Genomic DNA, 19924 nt, shown 5'->3' on the forward strand with positions numbered 1-19924 from the left:
CAACTTTTGCCAAGAGGGAACTTTAGATATTGGTCCCTAGATTATGTTCACCCAGTTTCATGCAGATCGCTCAAACTTCCTAGGAAGAGATCCATTTGAAGTGTTTTTCAAAAAATTCAAAATGGCGGAAAATCTATATAAGCGGAAGTTATGGGTTCTTGAGGCAAATGTGTTCCTCATGAGGAGAGGCATCTCTGTGCAAAGTTTCATGTCTCTACGACATACGGGGCATGAGATATACCCATTCAAAGTTTGACATTTCAATGGGTTGCTATAGCGCCCCCCTTTGGCCAATTGATGTAATATTGCTTCATTGGCATCCTCCCATGACCCTCTACCACTGTGCCAAATTTCACATGGACTGACCAAGTCAGTGAGGAGAAAAACGTGGAACAGACACACAGAGTTTTTGTCATTATATAGTAAGATACAGTGTACAGATTTAATATCTGAGCACTCACTGATCTGTAAAGTCTCAATAAAGCTTCACTTCACAGAGCAGAGTCAGAGCCTGGCAGGTGATGAGGATTTGCTCTGACAGTGTTTACAGAGCCGCTAAAATCGTCACCTTGGCTGCTATCGATGGATCAATCATACCTTCCTCTACAGTCCACTTACTTCTGGAGAAGGAGACTCTCCTGACCCGCCGACACACCTCAGACGTGTGTTTTTCATACCAGAGGTGGCTGTCGTCACAGTACCTGTGAGACAAGAAGATCAGTGTAACTCAGCTCAACACGAGTCGAGTTCAAACTTTAGGTTTAAAGACTCACTCAAAGATTATTTATGCAGGTTGGTTTTTACACTCTAGATTTACTTCAGTTGATTAGCTAACAGGCTAAAGGCTATGTAAAAGATCATGTCTGAATTGTCTGAACATTTATCCACCAGTGTAGTGGATAGCCTTTAAAGATTTACATTTAGACCTGATTTCATATAATAAATAATATCATTTTATTTGGCATATCAAATGTCAGAAATTCCTGCCAGAACATGCGTCTTTCTTTGTCCTTTATGGCCGCTCAAGGCACCCATACTGTAACACCAAGAACAGATAAGCATTACAATCCAAGCATCAGCTCCTGTGACCACGTTTTTTTATTGATGTCTAAATTACTATTATCTGTTAGATGCTCTTCTTGATCAGGCCTTCACAAAATAACACAACATAAAATACGCCCTGACAAAAGGTCACTTTGGACATCAAGAGGCAGACGGCAGGTGCTTGAGCCCCCTCAGACCCCCCTCTGCACGTGCCTGTTATTTTTTGTTGTGCTTTTCAAAACAGTCCGATCATACAAAATTCAGTTTTCACTTCTTTTTGTTTGCCCTCCCTCTTTCTCTCTCGGCTCCTCCAGCTCTCTGGCTCTGCAACATCTAGATAATTAAAACCCCAATCTGCTGCAGTGGTGTCAGCTTAGTGTAGGATGTGTGAAAACCTTTTCATGCGCGTCTTGTGGCTGAAGGGTCTGCAGAGGCACTGGGAGAAGAACTTGCACAGCTCGAGGACACAGGGCTGCAGCTTGTGAGCGCTGACGGTCGTCGTGCTGCCGGAGAGCGAGAGGTCAGTCAGCTCCGGCCTCCTCCAAGGACAACCTCTCAACAGACAGAGGGAGAGGTCACGTCAGTCACGAGCAAACTCCGATCCACGTTTACTACCTGCTTAATTACTTCGCCTGCTCTGCCAAACAAAAGCAAAGTAATTAAGAGGTTAATAACGAAGATAAAAGATGATCACACAGGTAACAGAGTAAAACAAAGACATTATTATTGACCTCTGGAAGCCCCCTGTGGGGATCTGGAGACTTTATGTGTTGAATAAATCACCCTCACACCCGTCCTTCAAATTCTCTCATTGTATTCATTTTGCATAATGACAATTCAGTACTTAAATTCCCATTAAAGGAATCACTGGTGCTGATGCATTCTAATCAGAATTAATGCATTGCAGGTACATTGGCTCCTAATTACCATAAAAATACATATTCAAATGTGAATTTTAATGAGCTACATCTTCACATTCTGCAGTTGTTTGCTCATTTTGCAGCTGATTAGTGCGGCAATATCCAGAGCAGCAACATTTTTTAAAAGCAAGCTCAGACAAAAAGATTGTTGACTCTTAGTCTTCATCTTCGACGCCTCCTCATTTTGTTTCTTTCCCCTTCTACGATTCATTAGTGTCAGTTCAGCGTGATGCACACAGATAACAAGTGCATTTTACTTTGGAACATTTCACAGGTGAAGACACAAATTCACCACGTTGTGTGTGAGTTTTTAATCCATAAAGAATTATGTTTCACACCAGATAAATCCAATCATTTATCCATCACAAAATACAAGTCCAGTTAAATGTGGTCACATCAGCTCCGTTAGCTTGTGCACTGTCGTTTAGTCCGTTATTGTGTCTTCTTACATCGTTGGCTGCTGCTCAATACTTTGCCATGTTTCAGGATTGTTCTGGTAATCCATGGTTTCTGGTTGTGGAGTGATTTAACTGTTCTGCCGCATGAATCAAAGGATATTACAGTTCCTCATAAACATGGTAAAAGACATTTGGCAGCAAGAGTTATGTCGTATACACAGTTAGTGACCTCCCACCTGCCTTATCTTAGCAATCCCAAAACCCCAGCTCGCCACAATGTTTTTATAGTTCAGTGGAATAAAAAAAAAGTGTACTAAGTGTTTTCATGTTCATATGACACAGAATTAAATGCTCAAACAAAAACGAAAAAGTGATGTTAAACTGACATAAAATTCCTGTCAGACAAGGGTCATGTGACACATTTATGTGACACGTGTGTGTTTGTGCGCAACACAACATAGACGAAAAAACAAGATTCAAGTGACACCCAGAGCGGCCATGTTGTGCTGCTTCATTTGATCTGTGTCAATTACAGATTCAATTTGCAGTCGTAACACACTGAACATGTGGTGCAGACAGAAATAGTGAAGGTGGGCGGGAGGTGCTGATCAGGGGAAAGAATGTGGAGATAAAGGTAGAAAAGGGTTTATATAGAAAACAACAGGAACAGGTGTTTCAATGTGCATCATAGATTACCAGTGTGTGTTGCCATTAAGAGTCTGCAGCCGCACCCGCAGCTCAGTGAGACTGTACTTACATCATGTTTACGTCATATCACAATTATCAGAACTGTCAGTTTCTCACTGGCTCTCACGCTTTTTTTGTTTTGTTTGTTTTTTTAAAGCTACGATACGTCCAATTTTGGGCCTTCTACCCAAACTTAATGGATATACTGCTTAGGTGCACAATCTTTTTCACCCTCACACAACCAACTCTGCAATAGAGCTGCAGTGATTAATAGATTAGTTGTCCTCAAATTTACTGTCAACTAATTTGATAATCGGTTTAAAAAACGTTTTAGAAAATAAAAGTCAAAATTTCTCTGAATCCAGCGTCTTAACTGTGAATATTTCCTGGTTTTTTTTACTCCTCTATGACAGAATTTCTTTGGGTTGTGGACAAATCACGACATCTGAGTGCTGATATTTTTTCACAATTTTCTGACATTGCAAAGATGAAACAACTAATCAATGATCCAGAAAATAATCCACAAATCAGTTAACAATGGAAATAATTGTTAGTTGTAGCCATAGCAACCATACAACCATCCTCTGTCATCTAGAGAAATAAGTAGTTCAAGCACAGCTCTGATTTGAGCTAAATGCTAACATAGTAGCATGTTATCTATATTTAGCAGGTGTTCACCATCTTATTTAGCATGACAGCAGGCTAACATTGGATAAGTGGCATTAAAATAATAGCTGAGGCTGCAGTATTCCACTTGATGGTGCTAAAGGGAAAGTCCCTTGATTATCAAAGTCCCGAGGATAAATCCTCTGGGGACCATGAATGTCTGTAAAGAATTTTATGGCAATAAATCAAACAATTTTTTGACCAACTGACACAGGTCTGCTTTCCAGAAGCAAGCAACAACGCAATAACCTGGAAATCCAGATGCCCCGCCCCGAGCAAATTCTAATTTGCACTGCACGGGGATCTGACCCTGACGAGCAGAGCCCGCTCAATCGCCTATCGGACCAAACAGATCAGTCTATCTGACAGAGGCGGGCTCTGGGCGGGCGCAACATGATGAGGACAACGCTGCACCGTAGGAGTCTGAAAGTAAACAGCCAAGATGGCAGCTGCAGAAGGACCGCGTCCATTCAATTTAGCTTTGGAAGAAACGCTAAGCCTACTACACTTATCTTTTTCCTTGAGAGAGGAACAGAAGACTGCCCTAGAAGCCTTCGTTTCCAGGAAGGACGTTTTTGCTGTTTTGCCGACGGGATATGGCAAAAGCATAATATATCAGTTAGCCCCACTGGTCGGCAAACAAATGGGGCTTAGTGCAATGAATACTTCACCTTGTTTTTTGCTCTGATTGGCCATCGTGCTATCCAAATGTGTGCAGCGGCATTTGAAATGCCTCACTTAGTGCCGCCCCTTGGGTAGGAAGGGTGTATCGGTGAGGGCCAGACTCAAAATCTTTCTAGATTTGAGTCTGGATTTCCAGGCTAGCAACGCAACTCAGTCAATCAATCATTTATCCATCACATGGAAATTATACAAGGTACCACGCCAGAGACATGCAAATCCATCAGCTCCTTCAACTTGTGCACTGTAATTTACTCCTTTTGGTGTCTTCTTACATTTTTGGCAGCTGCTTTATGATCGTCTATGTTTCCATTTGGTTCTGGTAATCTAGGTTTTCTGGTTGTGCAGTGATTAAACTGATCCTAACTCAAACATCCCGCTCCTCCCGAACATGGCAGCACTGCACTGCAGTGATCCATAGCAGGAACAGGACAGCATATCACATCTCTCCTCTCACCAGAGTCCTCTGCTCCGTCAGACTGGCATGTAAAAAAAGAGTCACCAGGTTGGATGGCACTTTCCTAGATTTTGCCAAGTCCGCGGTGAATCAAAGGATATTATAGTACCTAATATCTTGATGGAAACTGATGCAGCAGGAAGGTCATCCAGTTTATTTTCCAACACCTGCAGAACAGCTAGCAGGATGCTAGTTCAGCTGGTGCCCATCTTTTCCTCAATGCTTACTGATACTTGGACCTGGCTAGCAGCAGAAAAGAGTGAATTAATTTGCTCATCCCTGATTAGTAACTTGCAGCCGCACGCTATCACCGTCCAACAGCAACCACAAAAAGCACCATCCAGATTTGCAGACTAGACATAAGAGCCTAAATGTAGCACACATTTAGCAGAGCTGAGAGGCGACTGGAAGCGCCCGCACCTCATGATGCATGCGGTACCCTCCTGCGTCTGTTTTGGACGTCAGGGAAAATTGATTGTTGTCATATGCACGGTGTCTTTTAAAAATAAACCTCATTTTCACAGGACATGTACAGTTTTTCCTGCTTACATGAAAGTCTGGAGTTCATTGGACTTTCTCACTCTTTATATTACAGCAGTTGCTGGCGGCGTTACAAACTGCCACTGTCTGACGCTCATCATACCGCCGCGATGGGTGTCTCTGTGCGTCCCTGTTTGACACGGACACCCGCTGACAAAGTGGTGGTTTTTGATGAGTTTGGTTGTTGCCTGCTGCCTCTACAACTGACGCACCCGGTGTGTATCGCACCGCTACGAAAGATGGCTCGGTGCGTTGGTGCCTGACGCCGACATCACTGGCAAAGCAGCAGAATTTGACGAGTGTGAGAACAGGCCGGCAATAAATGCAACTTATCACACGCTGTGTTTCACCTCAAATCACCTTGCAAACCTGCAACACAGCAGCAAAACTTTAACACGAGATGACCTGCAGTGTGCGCACACTTCAACCATCTACAGCACAGTGGACCAAAGCTACTTATGACGAGTGTGTGTGTGTGTGTGTGTGTGTGTGTGTGTGTGTGTGACCCATCTTCTATGAGACGTCCACACACAGACTCGACAGAGTGCAGAGATGTGCAGCTGGGCCACAAATGCTCATTTTACTGCACACTAATGACTCGGTGACAAATTGCACAGGATGCTCCGGCCTTCTGTTTGTTGCCAGGCAGAACTCGGTGGGGGAGCAGCTGCTGTCTCTACAGTGAGATGTTACTGCCATCTACTGGTTCTGCTGGGAAATGCAGGGAAATATCAAATGTAGTGTATCTTCAATATTCAGCATTTCTCTCACAATAACTTAAATACATCGTTTGAATGAGAGTATAGGCATAAAATAAAAACTGTGTGGCTGATTTATTTATTTGGTTTATGAATAAACTCATTAAAATTGTCAAAAACAGGCTCTCTGTGGTGCAAGTGACAGTTTATTAAAGGTAGTTTACTTGTTGTATTAAATTTTGATTTCAGATTATTTTGGCATTTTTATGAACCCTCAAAGGGCACACTAGTTGGGTGACCTATACACAACAAAAAAGACAAAGTCAGGCAAAGTGTGGAAGATAAATGGCCACAAAGACAGCAACACGACACACGGACTATTAATCAATTAATTAATTAATAAAAGGTCAAATATAAATGATGCATCCTACAACAGGAAGAATGGAAGAAAACCTTATGAACTGCGTCCAAAATACAATCTGGACTGGGGATGATAATGATTAATCGACGACCGATTAGTTGGTTGACAAGAATATGATCCAACGTATTGTCAAACAAAGATCTGACTCTGAAATAAAAACAACATGTTGTATCCTATCACATTTTAGCTTTCAGCAGAATGGTGTATTTTGAAAGTATGTTTCATGACTAGCGTCAGCAAACAAATGGCACATCTTACTATATAATGACGAAAACTTTGTGTGTGTGTGTGTGTGTTCCACGTTTTTCTCCTCACTGACTTGGTCAATCCATGTGAAATTTGGCACAGTGGTAGAGGGTCATGGGAGGATGCCAATGAAGCAATATTACATCAGTTGGCCAAAGGGGGGCGCTATAGCAACCGATTGAAATGTCAAACTTTGAATGGGCATATCTCATGCCCCGTATGTCGTAGAGACTTTGCACAGAGATGCCTCTCCTCATGAGGAACATTTGCCTCAAGAACCCATAACTTCCGCTTATATAGATTTTCTGCCATTTTGAATTTTTTGAAAAACACTTCAAATGGATCTCTTCCTAGGAAGTTTGAGCGATCTGCATGAAACTGGGTGAACATAATCTAGGGACCAATATCTAAAGTTCCCTCTTGGCAAAAGTTGGAAAACTTACTAAAACTGAGCTTCTATAAGGCAATGAATATTGCGGAGGGCGTGGCTCATCACATAAAGGTGTATAACATCTCAAGGGTTTCACCCATCACCACGCAACTTTGTAGGCATATGACCACACATAATCTGAGGGGACCCCTCCATTATTGAGCCCATCAAACAAAATGGGGGCGCTAGAGAGCTCATTTCTTATCTAGGCCTAACCGCCATATGGATTTTTACTAAACTTGGTAGATATGTAGAACAGGACGCCTCAAGGTGACTGGAGAAATTTAACTCTAATTGGCAACTGGGTGGCGCTATAACAACAGAAAAATGCTTCAAAATGGCTAAAATGTGACCGATCGCTGTGGCTCCCCCTGTGGACCAATGTTGGTGTTGTTTCTAATTTTTGGTATGACTAAGTCATGGTATGGTATGCTGTACATAATCACAGAAACTGTCAGTGTGTCATTCTGTCAGTCAGTCATTCTGTCTGTCCCACGTTTTTCTACTCACTGACGTGGTCAATCTATGTGAAACTGCACATAGGCATTGAGGACTGGCATAGGTAGAAGGTGACAAAGCTACCAATGGGTATGGACTAGTTCTAATTATTTAACAAGGTGGCCATCTTGGAATTTGAAAACAGAGTGTGGCGGTGACACTGGAAAATGAAGCAGGCAAAGCATTATTTCGTTATATTCAGTGTGTTTCGTATGTTTAGGCCTCTACATCTTTATATGTTTCATAGGCAATGCAGTGCTGTCAGGGAATAAACAACATGTTGGTCGGAGCTCTGATTGAGAATAAAAACACATTTGGAATTTTTAGGTATAAGCAAAGTTTTTAGTTTTTTTCTTATATCACGATTGATAGATTAATTGATCAATAATCTTAATCTTAATCTTGATCAATTAAGGAAAGTGCTTACAATCTGTAGTCCTAATGTGGACCTTTTTTTGAGGCCAATTTGCACTGATGGAAGATTTCGTTGTTCATTCTACATTGCGTGTTTTGGGTCTGTGTTGGTTTGTATCATCTTTCTGGTTTTGGTAAATCGATTCTGAGAGTATCTTGGATATTGGGGATCAGATTGACAATCTAATAGACCAAACAACTGATTGATTAATCAAGAAAATAATGAAAAAATGAATCGACAACAATAATCTTGGATATCAAGATAGATTTTGAAGCTAAAAAAAATCCCTTAAAACTGACATACATGAAGTTCCCTTAAAAAAAGCAAATGTGAACTTAATGGTTTGACATGTTAATTATGATTTTTAGCATGTCTGAAAAACTCATGATCACGTGCAATTAAGTCATGTTTTTTACGGGTTAGGGCTACAATGATTAATTGATTAGTTGCCAAATATCAAATCAATCACCAACTCATTTGATAATTAGTTTGAGAAAGTTTTTAAGATAAAAAAAAAAGATCAAATTATCCGATTTCAACTCTTTAAGTGTGAATAATTTCTGGTTTCTTTAGTCTTCTACGACAGAATATCTTTGGGTTGTGGACAAAAAAAGACTTTGGAGGACGTCATCTTGGGCTTTGCAAAACACTGATTGACATTTCTCACCATTTTCTGAAATTAGGCCAAAATCGACAGATTAATCAACAATAATAATGAAACAATAATCTTGGATATTAGGGGGTATTTTTTTTATTTATTTTTCCCACTATTGACTGGAAGCAAAATTCTTTCACTTAGAACTGAAATCTTGTTTAGTTCTCATAAAAAAAGAAGATGTAAAATTATGTTTTCATGTGTGAATTATGATTTTTGAAAACTGCATGACATAAATGCATCTTTTTATGTATTATTAATAAAATCTGACCCATTACCTCAGTTGGACTTGTGTTAAAATCACGACTTATTTTATACAGCATTTGTATTTCACTCATCGTTACTGATATCCTATTGAAACCCCTCATGTTCATACTGCTCTTACTTTTAAGCATTATAATTTCAGGATTAATTTCACCTCTTTGATTGTGAACTACGCAGCTTGTATTGATTATTTCTGTGCCTCAGATTCTCTTTTCCCTCCCGACATGCTTAGTGATCATGCAGCACACAGACGAACGCTGAATATTTGGTCTTAATTTGCTTTTAACCTTTGCTGCTAAAAACCATCAAAGCTTTCACATAAAGGGGGCTGCGCCTGCGTTACCATAGTGACTATCTCAGCCTCCTGCATGGCTCCCTCTCTCCTTCCCATGCACACACACACACACACACACACACACCCTTCCCCAGGCTTAAATTGAATCAGTATCCGTTGGTGTGTCCAGAAATGACAGTGAATGGATGTGATGTGATTACAGTTTGTTTTGTGAGAGCAGGTCAGCAGTGAGAGTCAAACTGTTCCTGCTCAGACAGCAGAGCAGAGCAGAGCGGTTCACAAACACAGCTCCTACTATTTGTCAGCAATAATTAAACATGCGTTTGATGGTTTCTACGCCTTCAGAGTCTCGGGGTTGTAGGTTGTCGGGAAAGCGAACAGATGTCCTTTTTAAAGTTTGACTGTCATGTGAAAGTAGAGTGCGGAGGGGCTAGGATGGGTAGTTGGGGCATATACGGTGTCTGACTTCATGTCTTGTGTCTTTCCAACCATCAACACTGGTGTCTTCTAACCATTGATCATCTGTCTGTTACCTGAATCACATCGTTTTAACCTCGCCCACATCAGACCCATTGGGTTAGCGGGTCAGAAATCTATCTATCCAATCATGCTGGAAGGCACTTACAAAAAGAACAATTTCATCGTTTAGGTCAAGTTTGCAGCTCATTTATGACCCATTATTTGCTCTGGTTACAGCATGCAAGACTCTACATATTAGGTATCTGTATTTATAGATAAGACAAGATTATCAAAAGGAATAGAGTAGAAACTCCTTCTGCCACTTCAAAGACTTCAAGGAACAACTGACAAACACAAAAAAGTCAGAAACAAATGAACTGCGTCATTAAATATCAATATCATGTCAATGTTCACTAAATAAGGATATTCATATATGAATTTTCAAGCAAATTTTAAGGTTCAGAATCTGCTCTGGCTAAAAATGAACCGGTGGAAATGAGAAAAGATCCACATGTGAACCGTCAGCATCAAAAACACCACAGTGGGATATGAAAAAAAAAAATGGAATTACCGTGCTGTGGTTGTATGCCACCACGCACCAGTCAGTTTACATCCATGTCTGTGAAAACATGGACGCTTCACACACAGAAGACCTAAACAATCCTGAGATATGATGTTGAATGTGTATTTGTGATGACACACTGACCTTGACCTTTGACCTTCGACCACAAAATTCTAAGCAGGGTATTCTTTAGTTCAAGTGGATGTTTGTGTCAAATTTAAAGAAATTCCTCCAAGGCATCAGATGTTCACAAGAATGAGACAGATAAGGTCACACTGAGCTTGACCTTTGACCTATGACCACTAAAATCTTATCACTTCAGCACTGAGTCCAAGCGAGCCTTTGTGTCAAATCTGAAGAGATATCACATTCAAGAGAATGAGATGGATGCAAGGTCACAGCTACCTTGACCTTTGACCACCAAAATCTTATCACTTCATTCTTAAGTCCAAGTGAACGTTCGTGCCAGATCTAAAGAAATTCCCTAAAACTGTTTCTGAAGTATCGTGTCTACCAGAGCAATATGGATACAAGGTCATGGCAACCTTGACCTCTGACCCTTGACCACCAAAATCAAATCAGTTCATAATCATGTCCAAGTGAACGTTTGTGCCAAATCGGAAGAAAGTCCCTCGTGCTGTTCTTGAGATATTGCGTTCATGAGAATGAGATGGATGTACGGTTGCAGCGACTTTGACCACCAAAATCTAACCAGTTTATCCTCGAGTCTAAGTGGACATTTGTGTTGTGTACGGATAAATAAACAACCCGAAAACATAATGCCTCCATCGCTGGCGCAGAGGCATAAAAAACCTTTTAACTATCTTGACTGAATTGTCCCTTTTGTTCCTGCCTGTTCACAAACACCCATACTGCCAATTTCTTCCGATGCAACACCAGAGCACAGACAGTGAATTTCACTACCTGTATAATCCCATTAAATTATACTGATAAACCTCCTGAACCAAAACTCTTTACCTGGTTTTTCTGTTTCCAGAGACTTGCTGGGTGTTGTAGTTATCCTGCTTAGAAGCCCTGTAGTCCTTCTCGACACAGTAAATCCTGCCGTGGGATGGACGGGTGAAAGTCTTGTGGTATGACCTGTCAACGTGGCGTGCTGGGCCATCATACTTAGCTGATGTGTAGATGTAGTTAGCCGGGTCAGACTAATAACTGGTAAGAAGGTTGTGAGTTTGGTTGATGCTGTGGTCAGTGTGGTTGTTGATGGAGCTGTTACTGGGGTTGTTTGAGCTGTTACCATGGTCGATCGAGCTGTGACTGTGGTTGATGGAAACCTTACTGTGGTTAGACGAGTTGTTACTGGGATTGATGGAGATGTTACTGTGCTTGATGGAGCTCTTGCTGTGGTTGATGGAGATCTAACTGTGGTTGGTAGAGCTCTTACTGTGGTTGATGGAGCTCTTACTGTGGTTGATGGAACTCTTGCTAAGGTTGATGGAGCTCTTGCTGTGGTTGATGGAGATCTAACTGTGGTTGGTGGAGCTCTTGCTGTGGTTGATGGAGTTCGTACTGTGGTTGGTGGAGCTCTTGCTGTGGTTGATGGAACTCTTGCTAAGGTTGATGGAGCTCTTGCTGTGGTTGATGGAGTTCGTACTGTGGTTGGTGGAGCTCTTGCCGTGGTTGATGGAGTTCGTACTGTGGTTGGTGGAGCTCTTGCTGTGGTTGATGGAGCTCTTGCTGTGGTTGGCGGAGATCTTGCTGTGGTTGATGGAGCTCTTGCTGTGGTTGGCGGAGATCTAACTGTGGTTGGTAGAGCTCTTACTGTGGTTGATGGAGCTCTTGCTGTGGTTGGCGGAGATCTTGCTGTGGTTGATGGAGCTCTTGCTATAGTTGATGAAGCTCTTACTGTAGTTGATGGAGCTCTTACTGTGGTTGGTAGAGCTCTTACTGTGGCTGGAGCTAAAGCCGTCGTTACAGACGCAGTGGTGACTTGCAGGGTGGTTTCAGGTTGCGTTGACGTGACTGGTTGTAAAATTGTTGGCACTTTTGTAGCTGTTGTCTGTGCTGTCATCACTGCACGTGTTGTCACTTCCTGTACTGTCACCTCCTGTGTCCTCTCTCTCGTTGTTCTCTCCGGCCTGTCCACTGTAGTTTGACTTTGTGGAATGGTGGTTACAGGCTGTGGAGCTGTCGCCAGCGGCTGGGCAGTGGTGATCTTTGCTGTTAAAACAGCTGTTTGATCCATTGTTGTTGGTGAAACTACAGAATCAAACACAGACGAGAAGAAAAGACAAAGTCTGTTTTACTGTCTGGAATAAGATGGTGGGACAAAACAAGACATTTGAAGTGTGTATTTTTAACTATGTAACATTTTATTGACTAAAGAGTGAACTGAAAACACAGTTGCAGCCCCACAACTACCACTTAGAATTCTTACTTTCACATGGTTCACAAGGTTTTACTTGTTAAAAGTCCACTGTGTTGCATTTAGGGACGTGTATTGGCATAAATGAAATATAACATAATAAGTGTAAGTGTAATCACCTGAAAATAAGAATTGTTTTTCTTAGAATGGGATGTTTACATCTACGTAAGGAGTAGCCATTTTATATCTACGGAGATCGCCATGTTTCACTGCCATGTTTCTACAGTAGCCCTGAACAGACAAACCAAACACTAACTGTAGACAGGACCATTGTAATTTTTGCATTTTCATGTCGGCTATCATTGCAAGCAGCCGCTCTGTGACCAGAGGGTTAGAAAAACCCCAAATGTCTAACATGAAACTGCTTTATTTATAAAACAACGTGTAGAGTCATACTAAAAAATGTATGTATGGACAAAAGCCAAAAATGGCGTGCGCCAAACGATATTCGACAATTTCTACAATCAGGCTTCCACCTCACCATTTGCCTCACAAATTTCCCGTCTCCGACCTGTTTGTAAGCATGGGTCAAGCTTCTCGCATCGAGTCTGTTTTTATATATCAGAACTTTTCCTTGGGAAGTGGTGTACGTCTCTTTCAGGCCTCGTTTTGTGCGCTCGCAATGCTTATAAAAGACACCCCTGGTGTGTTTGTTTTGGAGAGGCAGAGACCTCTGTGGATAATTCAGCCCTTGGTAAAATCTTCCTGAACTGTCTGTGGGCTGTCCTGGCTGACATGCTTCTGCAACATTGCGGTGGTGGTCCCCATTTTTTAAAAAGGGGACCAGAGGGTGTGATCCAACTACAGGGGAATCACACTCCTCAGCCTACCCGGTAAGGTCTACTCCAGGGTGCTGGAGAAGAGGGTCCAGTCGATAGTTGAACCTCAGACTGAGGAGGAGCAATGTGGTTTTTGTCTCGGACGCAGAACCGTGGACCAGCTCTTTACCCTCACCAGGGTGCTGGAGGGGGCATGGGAGTTCACCCAACCAGTCCACATGTGTTTTGTGGATTTGGAGAAGGCTTACGACCGTGTCCCCAGGGGCATCCTGTGGGGGGTGCTCCGGGAGTATGGGGTTGGTGACCCCTTGCTAAGGGCCATCCAGTCCCTGTACCGAAGGAGCATGAGTCTGGTTCGCATGGCCGGCAGTAAGTCGGACCTGTTCCCGGTGAGGGTTGGACTCTGCCAGGGCTGCCCTTTGTCACCGGTTCTGTTCATAACTTTCATGGACAGAATTTCTAGGCGCAGCCGAGTGGTGGAGGGTGTCACGTTCGGTGACGGGAGGATCTCGTCCCTGCTTTTTGCGGATGACTTGGTCCTCCTAGCTCCATCGAACAGTGACCTCCAGCTCTCACTGGGGCGGTTCGCAGCCGAGTGTGAAGCGGCTGGGATGAGAATCAGCACCTCCAAGTCTGAGGCCATGGTCCTCAGCCAGAAAAGGGTGGACTGCCCACTCCAGGTCGTGGGGGAGGTCCTGCCTCAGGTGGAGGAGTTTAAGTATCTCGGGATCTTGTTCACGAGTGAGATTAGGATGGAGCGGGAGATTGACAGGCGGATTGGGGTGGCGTCAGCAGTGATGCAGGTGCTTAACCGGTCCGTTGTGGTGAAAAGGGAGCTTAGCCAAAAAGCAAAGCTCTCGATTTACCGGTCGATCTATGTTCCAACCCTCACCTATGGTCACAAGATCTGGGTAGTGACCGAAAGAACGAGATCGCGAGTACAAGCAGCCGAAATGAGTTTCCTCCGCAGGGTGGCTGGGCTCAGCCTTAGAGATAGGGTGAGGAGCTCGGACATCCGGGAGGGACTCGGAGTAGAGCCGCTGCTCCTCCACATCGAGAGGAGCCAGTTGAGGTGGTTCAGGCATCTGGTAAGGATGCCTTCCAGACGCCTCCCTTGGGAGGTGTTTCGGGCATGTCCAAGTGGGAGGAGACCTCGGGGCCACCCCAGGACACGCTGGAGGGATTACATCGCCCGGCTTGCCTGGGAACACCTCGGAGTTCCCGCGGAAGAGCTGACGGAAGTGGCTGGGGAGAGGACTGTCTGGGCCTCTTTGCTGAGGATGCTGCCCCCGCGACCTGGACCCGGATAAGCGGAGGACGACGAGTATGAGTACGAGTACGAGTACGAGTAAATAACTGATGGAGGCAGCAGTAGACCAGCAGCTCCTGTGATCAGCAATCTTAAATCTCTGTTTTTCTCAATGGAGTCCGATGTTTTAGATGAGACCGTAGATGGGGAACTGAAGCTGTTGACGGCTTTCTCAACAGAACATTTTATGACATTTAGTAGCCATCAGTGCTAATAAACAACTTCTAAAAGTTATTCTGAACATATTAGAAGCTGACTCCCAGTCTGCAGGTTGAACAGAATGAATCTAAACATAAATCACTGGCCTCCTGTAGAGACTCACCATGTGCGGTAGAATGAACTCTGCTGGTTAAACTGGAGCTCATCCCAGATGGAGAGATGTGACTCAGATTCGTGGGCAGTTGGTGCCATTCTGAGGTTTAAAATAGATGATTGGAAACAAGAATTAAATAGCTCTTGGAGTGTCCCGAAGTCGACAACAGATGCTTGCATGAGCTTTTTAAAGCGTTAGTTACTCACCCACAGGGAGTCTGAAGGAGGAGACGTTACCTATTTGAAAGGGAAGAAGAAATGGAAACACAAAAAATGCCAGAGAGCAGGGAGTAAACATCTTTAAAAAAAAAAAAAAATAAGAAGGCTTTTCTGAGATGTTCAGACGTTACTTGTGATGCCAGTTTCTGAAACTCATCACCTTCCTCAGACTTTAACTCAGAATCTGAGAACTGTCCTGCAGCTCTTTTCTGCCACGCTGAAATAATCTTACCTCTCAAGTCTTATTTTTCTTCACGGCAGCCTAAGAATATGTTAACTTTCAGAATTTAACCAACCTCCAACATAAGTGTGTAAAACAGGACTCACCACTGAACAAAATAATACATCAACAGCTTTCTAGTGTGTTCTCTAAAGCCTGTCCTCTACCCAGGTAAAGTTTGGGCCCTCCAGCTCCAGAAATCTGATGACTGATGGAAAACTCAACGTCTCAGGTACACTGTTTCTATCCTGTGTATAGTTTATTTTTTAATTAAAAAGTTTACAGTATTGTGGCATTTAAAAAGGACAAAAGACATCTGTCCTTATGAGTATCAAATAAAGTGTAAATTCAGGTTCTTTCCTGAGTCAACGCTGCCACCTGCTGGTTGGTTCACATGCTATCAGTGAATGACAGACCAGTGCATCAGTGTGTGCAGTGAACAAACCTCTGTGTGGTCCCTCCATGATGGTCTGGTTGAAGAGTGGTGTGATGGAGCCAACCTCCCACAGCTCCGGCATCTCTCTGCCTGGACAAAACACACACATCGCGTTCACACATTGACTCTCTGAGGTGCATTAAAAATTGTTTTAAACTCTCTTAGCTCCTGAAAAGACACTTTAGAGTTGAACAATATCTCATAGCTGCACGAACTGTAGCACCTTTGTTTTAATGGCACAGAGCAAGGTACAAAACATGCAACCTGTTATTTAGCTAAGCAGCAAATATGTAAGCTTCCTGACAAAACCTTATTTAGATCCACTGAAATGCTATCAAACAATCTGCCTCACAGATTTTAATCAGAAATTATAATCAACAAGTAAAACTTAATCAAAGTGTTGCAATATTTAAAAAGTACTGAAGGCAACAGACTTAAAGGGGAAGTTCAGATCATCTGAAGTCGGGTTTTATGAGGCACTAATCCCCAGTCAGTGTGTCAGCTCTACTTACCCATCTTACCCGCCATCACACAGATGTAAATACAGTCAGAGTTGTTCCTCTGGCTTACTGAGGCACACAAACAGAAAACACACTGTAGGTATATCACATTATGAAGACGAGCCTGCAAACAACAGGGAGTATATGATGTTAATATTAAGTCACATCCACCCACCTGATAATATGGAGGCAGATTTAAAGAGCTCATGCAGGTAACTTGTCGAGTTTCCCATCACATCCAACAGAATGGCCGTGAAGTCTGATGAAAAACAAGTGAAACTACAATTACCACCTCGCAGTTGTATGCCTCCAAGAACCACTCAAGTTTCTCTAACAGTTTATATCCATGTCTGTGAAAACATGGATGCTTCATACACATCTTCCCACCAGCAGCACACAAGATCTATACAATCAGCAGTTTTAAAGGTGGACACCCAAAGTTAGAGTCATCAGTTCAGTATCTGACCAAATGTCTCCCCTTCTGTTCCTGAGATATGATGTTGAGTCATGGCCAGAGGTGTTTAATGTAGAATATCATGATGTCACAGTGAAGCTGACCTTTGACCTTTTGGATATAAAATGTCATCACTTCATCATTTTATTCCATAAGATGTTTGTGTGAAATTTTGTCGTAATCTGTGAAAGAATTATCTAGTTTTTGCTAAAAACATGTTTTATGAGGTCACACTGACCTTGACCTTTCACCACAACATTCTGATCAGTTTAAGATTCAGTCCAAGTGGACGTTTGTGACAAATTTAAAGAAATTCCCTGAAGTTGTTCTTGAGATATCACATTCACGAGAATGAGACAGATGCAAGGTCACATTGACTTGACATCTGACCACCCAAATTCAATCAGTTCATTGCTAAGTCTAAGTGAACATTTCTGCCAAATTTGAAGAAATTCCCTCATGCTGTTCTGAGATATTGTGTTCACAGGAATGAGATGGATGCAAGATCACTGCAAACTTGACATCTGACCACCAAAATCCAATCAGTTTACTGTTGAGTCCACGTGAACATTTGTGGCAAATTTGAAGAAATTCCCTCAAGCTGTTTTTGAGATGTCGTGTTCTCAAGAATGAGATGGATGCAAGGTCACAGCGACCTCGACCCACGAGTCCAAGTCAACCTTTGTGCCACATTTGAAGAACTTCCCTCAAGGCTATCTTGAGATATCGCATTTACAAGAATGAGACAGATGCAAGGTCACAGTTACCTTGACCTTTGACCTACAACCATCAAAAACTAACCAGTTTATTGTGGAGTCCAAGTGAATATTTGTGCCAAATTTGAAGAAATTCCAAGGAGGTGCTCTTGAAATATGGTGTTCACAAGGATGGCACGAACGGACAACCAAGAAATGTATTGCCTGCGGTCACGACTATCGCCGACGCGGAGACACAAAAAGATTGTTAACTAAATTAATCCTCAAAATTTAAATCAAATGTTTGCAGTTTCTCACCCGTTAGATCGTTGGTCTCATTAGAGACACAGTAGCAGAATCTTCTCCTGAACTTGTTGCTTTCTAAACTTCTAATGTTGGAAACTGCAAAACACAAAACAAAGATAGAGATTTACAGAGAGTTTGAACCTGCCTGTAAGAGATTAGACTGATCTAACGGAGAAAAAGAAACCATTTGTGTTGTGTTTGTCATTTGTTTTATTTTTCTAAATAGATATTTACACATATCCTGTACCATATATACATAAACATTTAAGAAGATTCCATGCAGTTCAAACTGAGTAACCCATGAAATTGTTAATCTGCAGCCATGCTGTCTCCAATCTCTACATAATCAGTGCATTCATTTTTCTTTCAGCTAAGTATGCTTTATTTCAATCAGCATTAATAATGTCTGAGCATGTGTGGGGTTATAATACTGCTCCAGAGGATTATACAGTGTGTGACACAGTGAAAACACTTTGTTCATTACAGGTAGTAACACATCCAAACCACTTGATGGCACTACTGACAAAGTTATCTTTACTATAGCTCTGGACACAGTCATGCTGACTGGTCTCAGTGCGCTGCCTCTTGTGTTGAGCTCCAACACAAAGTCTGGTGTGACTGTTTGTACACTTTGATGTGTAGATACTGAGCAGCTTCAGAGGAGGAAGAAGTTTGAATGAAGTTAATATTTACTGTTGTAGACCAGCAGGGTGAGTTTATGGAGAGCCAGAGAGCTGTAGGACGTCACACTGAGGAGGGAGAAGAGCTGCTGGGAGCCTGGAGGACGAGAAGAGACACAGGAGGAACACTTGACCTTCTGAAGTTTATGTTGTATCATGATGTATCTGCATAAAAGTGTTTAAATTACAGATACAGTATGTTTGTTAAAGGCAAGAACAATGGTCAGTAACAGAGGTCTGGCTGAGACAAATGCTGGCGCAGTAACTGAATACAAGTTAGATGAGAATGTTTTGCAAGAAAATAAAAATACAAACTGAACATCATGTAACATTTTCTCATCTAAACTTTTTCTTTTGGGAAAATGTTGTGAGGTAAAAACTCAAACGGATCTTACCTAAAAAGTTTAATATTGAAACCTGAACTGAATAAAAAACTAATTGAGGTTTGAATTAAGTGAAGTGTAGTTATAATTTACATTTAAATGTCTGGAAGAACTGATTTAAAAAGCAGAAAAAAACCCCAACTAATTCAGAGTTTCTAAAAACGACAACACTCTAAGTTGATATTTTAAAACTTAACTCCAACTATTCAAACCTCACACTTATACATATAGACCTGGAACATACAATTTTTCACAGTTTTTATTATCAAGATCTACTTTTAGCTCGTCAACATCTCTTTGTCATGGAAAAAAAAGGTTGTTGATGAACATTTTTCTTCATAGTTTTCGTTAACAAGATCAACACTGCTGGAAATTGATGTGTGAGTGTTCGTATGTCAATATGCTAAGTATAAAAAATCCTCTCAGGAGACACTTAAAGTGATCAAATTTACACGTCATATACCCTCAATGTTACCACAAAGGCAGGCCCCGTAGTTGTACGCCTCCATGAACAAGTCAGGTTTCTCTTACAGTTTACATCCATGTCTGCGAAAACATGGATGCTTCAAAGCCACTGTCCCCACGACAGCACAGTTTCAAGGTGGACACCCAAAACTAGTCAGCTAGTCACCACTTCAGTATCGGAGCAAATGTCTCCCCTTCTGTTCCTGAGATATGATGCTGAGTAATGGCCAGACAAGTGTTTATGCAGAACATATATATGTTTTTTATATATTTATATATATATATATATATATATATATGTATATATGTATATATGATATATATTAAGTGTCATCACTTCATCATATTATTCTATAAGATGTTTGAGTGTGTAAGAATTTGTGTAAGAATTTTTGAGTTATGGCCAAAAACATGCTTTGTGAAGTCACAATGACCTTGACCTTT

At 41.9% G+C, this 19924-nt stretch overlaps 1 protein-coding gene across 2 annotated transcripts in view; it reads right to left on the reverse strand.

Annotated features, from left to right (window-relative positions):
- The window catches only part of hhla1 (HHLA1 neighbor of OC90), a 32927-nt gene that overhangs the window by 4321 nt on the left and 8682 nt on the right, over window positions 1–19924 (reverse strand). For both annotated transcript variants that reach the window (XM_033651341.2, XM_033651340.2), the window contains exons 6-15: window positions 18646–18729; window positions 17965–18048; window positions 16673–16756; window positions 16510–16566; window positions 16007–16087; window positions 15330–15359; window positions 15133–15222; window positions 11315–12556; window positions 1440–1596; window positions 619–701 (exon numbers count right to left, since the gene is read on the reverse strand). In XM_033651341.2, coding sequence (XP_033507232.2) covers window positions 619–701; window positions 1440–1596; window positions 11315–12556; window positions 15133–15222; window positions 15330–15359; window positions 16007–16087; window positions 16510–16566; window positions 16673–16756; window positions 17965–18048; window positions 18646–18729 — 1992 coding nt within the window. The remainder of the gene's footprint in view (window positions 1–618; window positions 702–1439; window positions 1597–11314; window positions 12557–15132; window positions 15223–15329; window positions 15360–16006; window positions 16088–16509; window positions 16567–16672; window positions 16757–17964; window positions 18049–18645; window positions 18730–19924) is intronic.

The sequence above is a fragment of the Epinephelus lanceolatus genome, chromosome 12 (assembly GCF_041903045.1).
Source record: "Epinephelus lanceolatus isolate andai-2023 chromosome 12, ASM4190304v1, whole genome shotgun sequence".
Classification (NCBI taxonomy): domain Eukaryota; kingdom Metazoa; phylum Chordata; class Actinopteri; order Perciformes; family Serranidae; genus Epinephelus; species Epinephelus lanceolatus.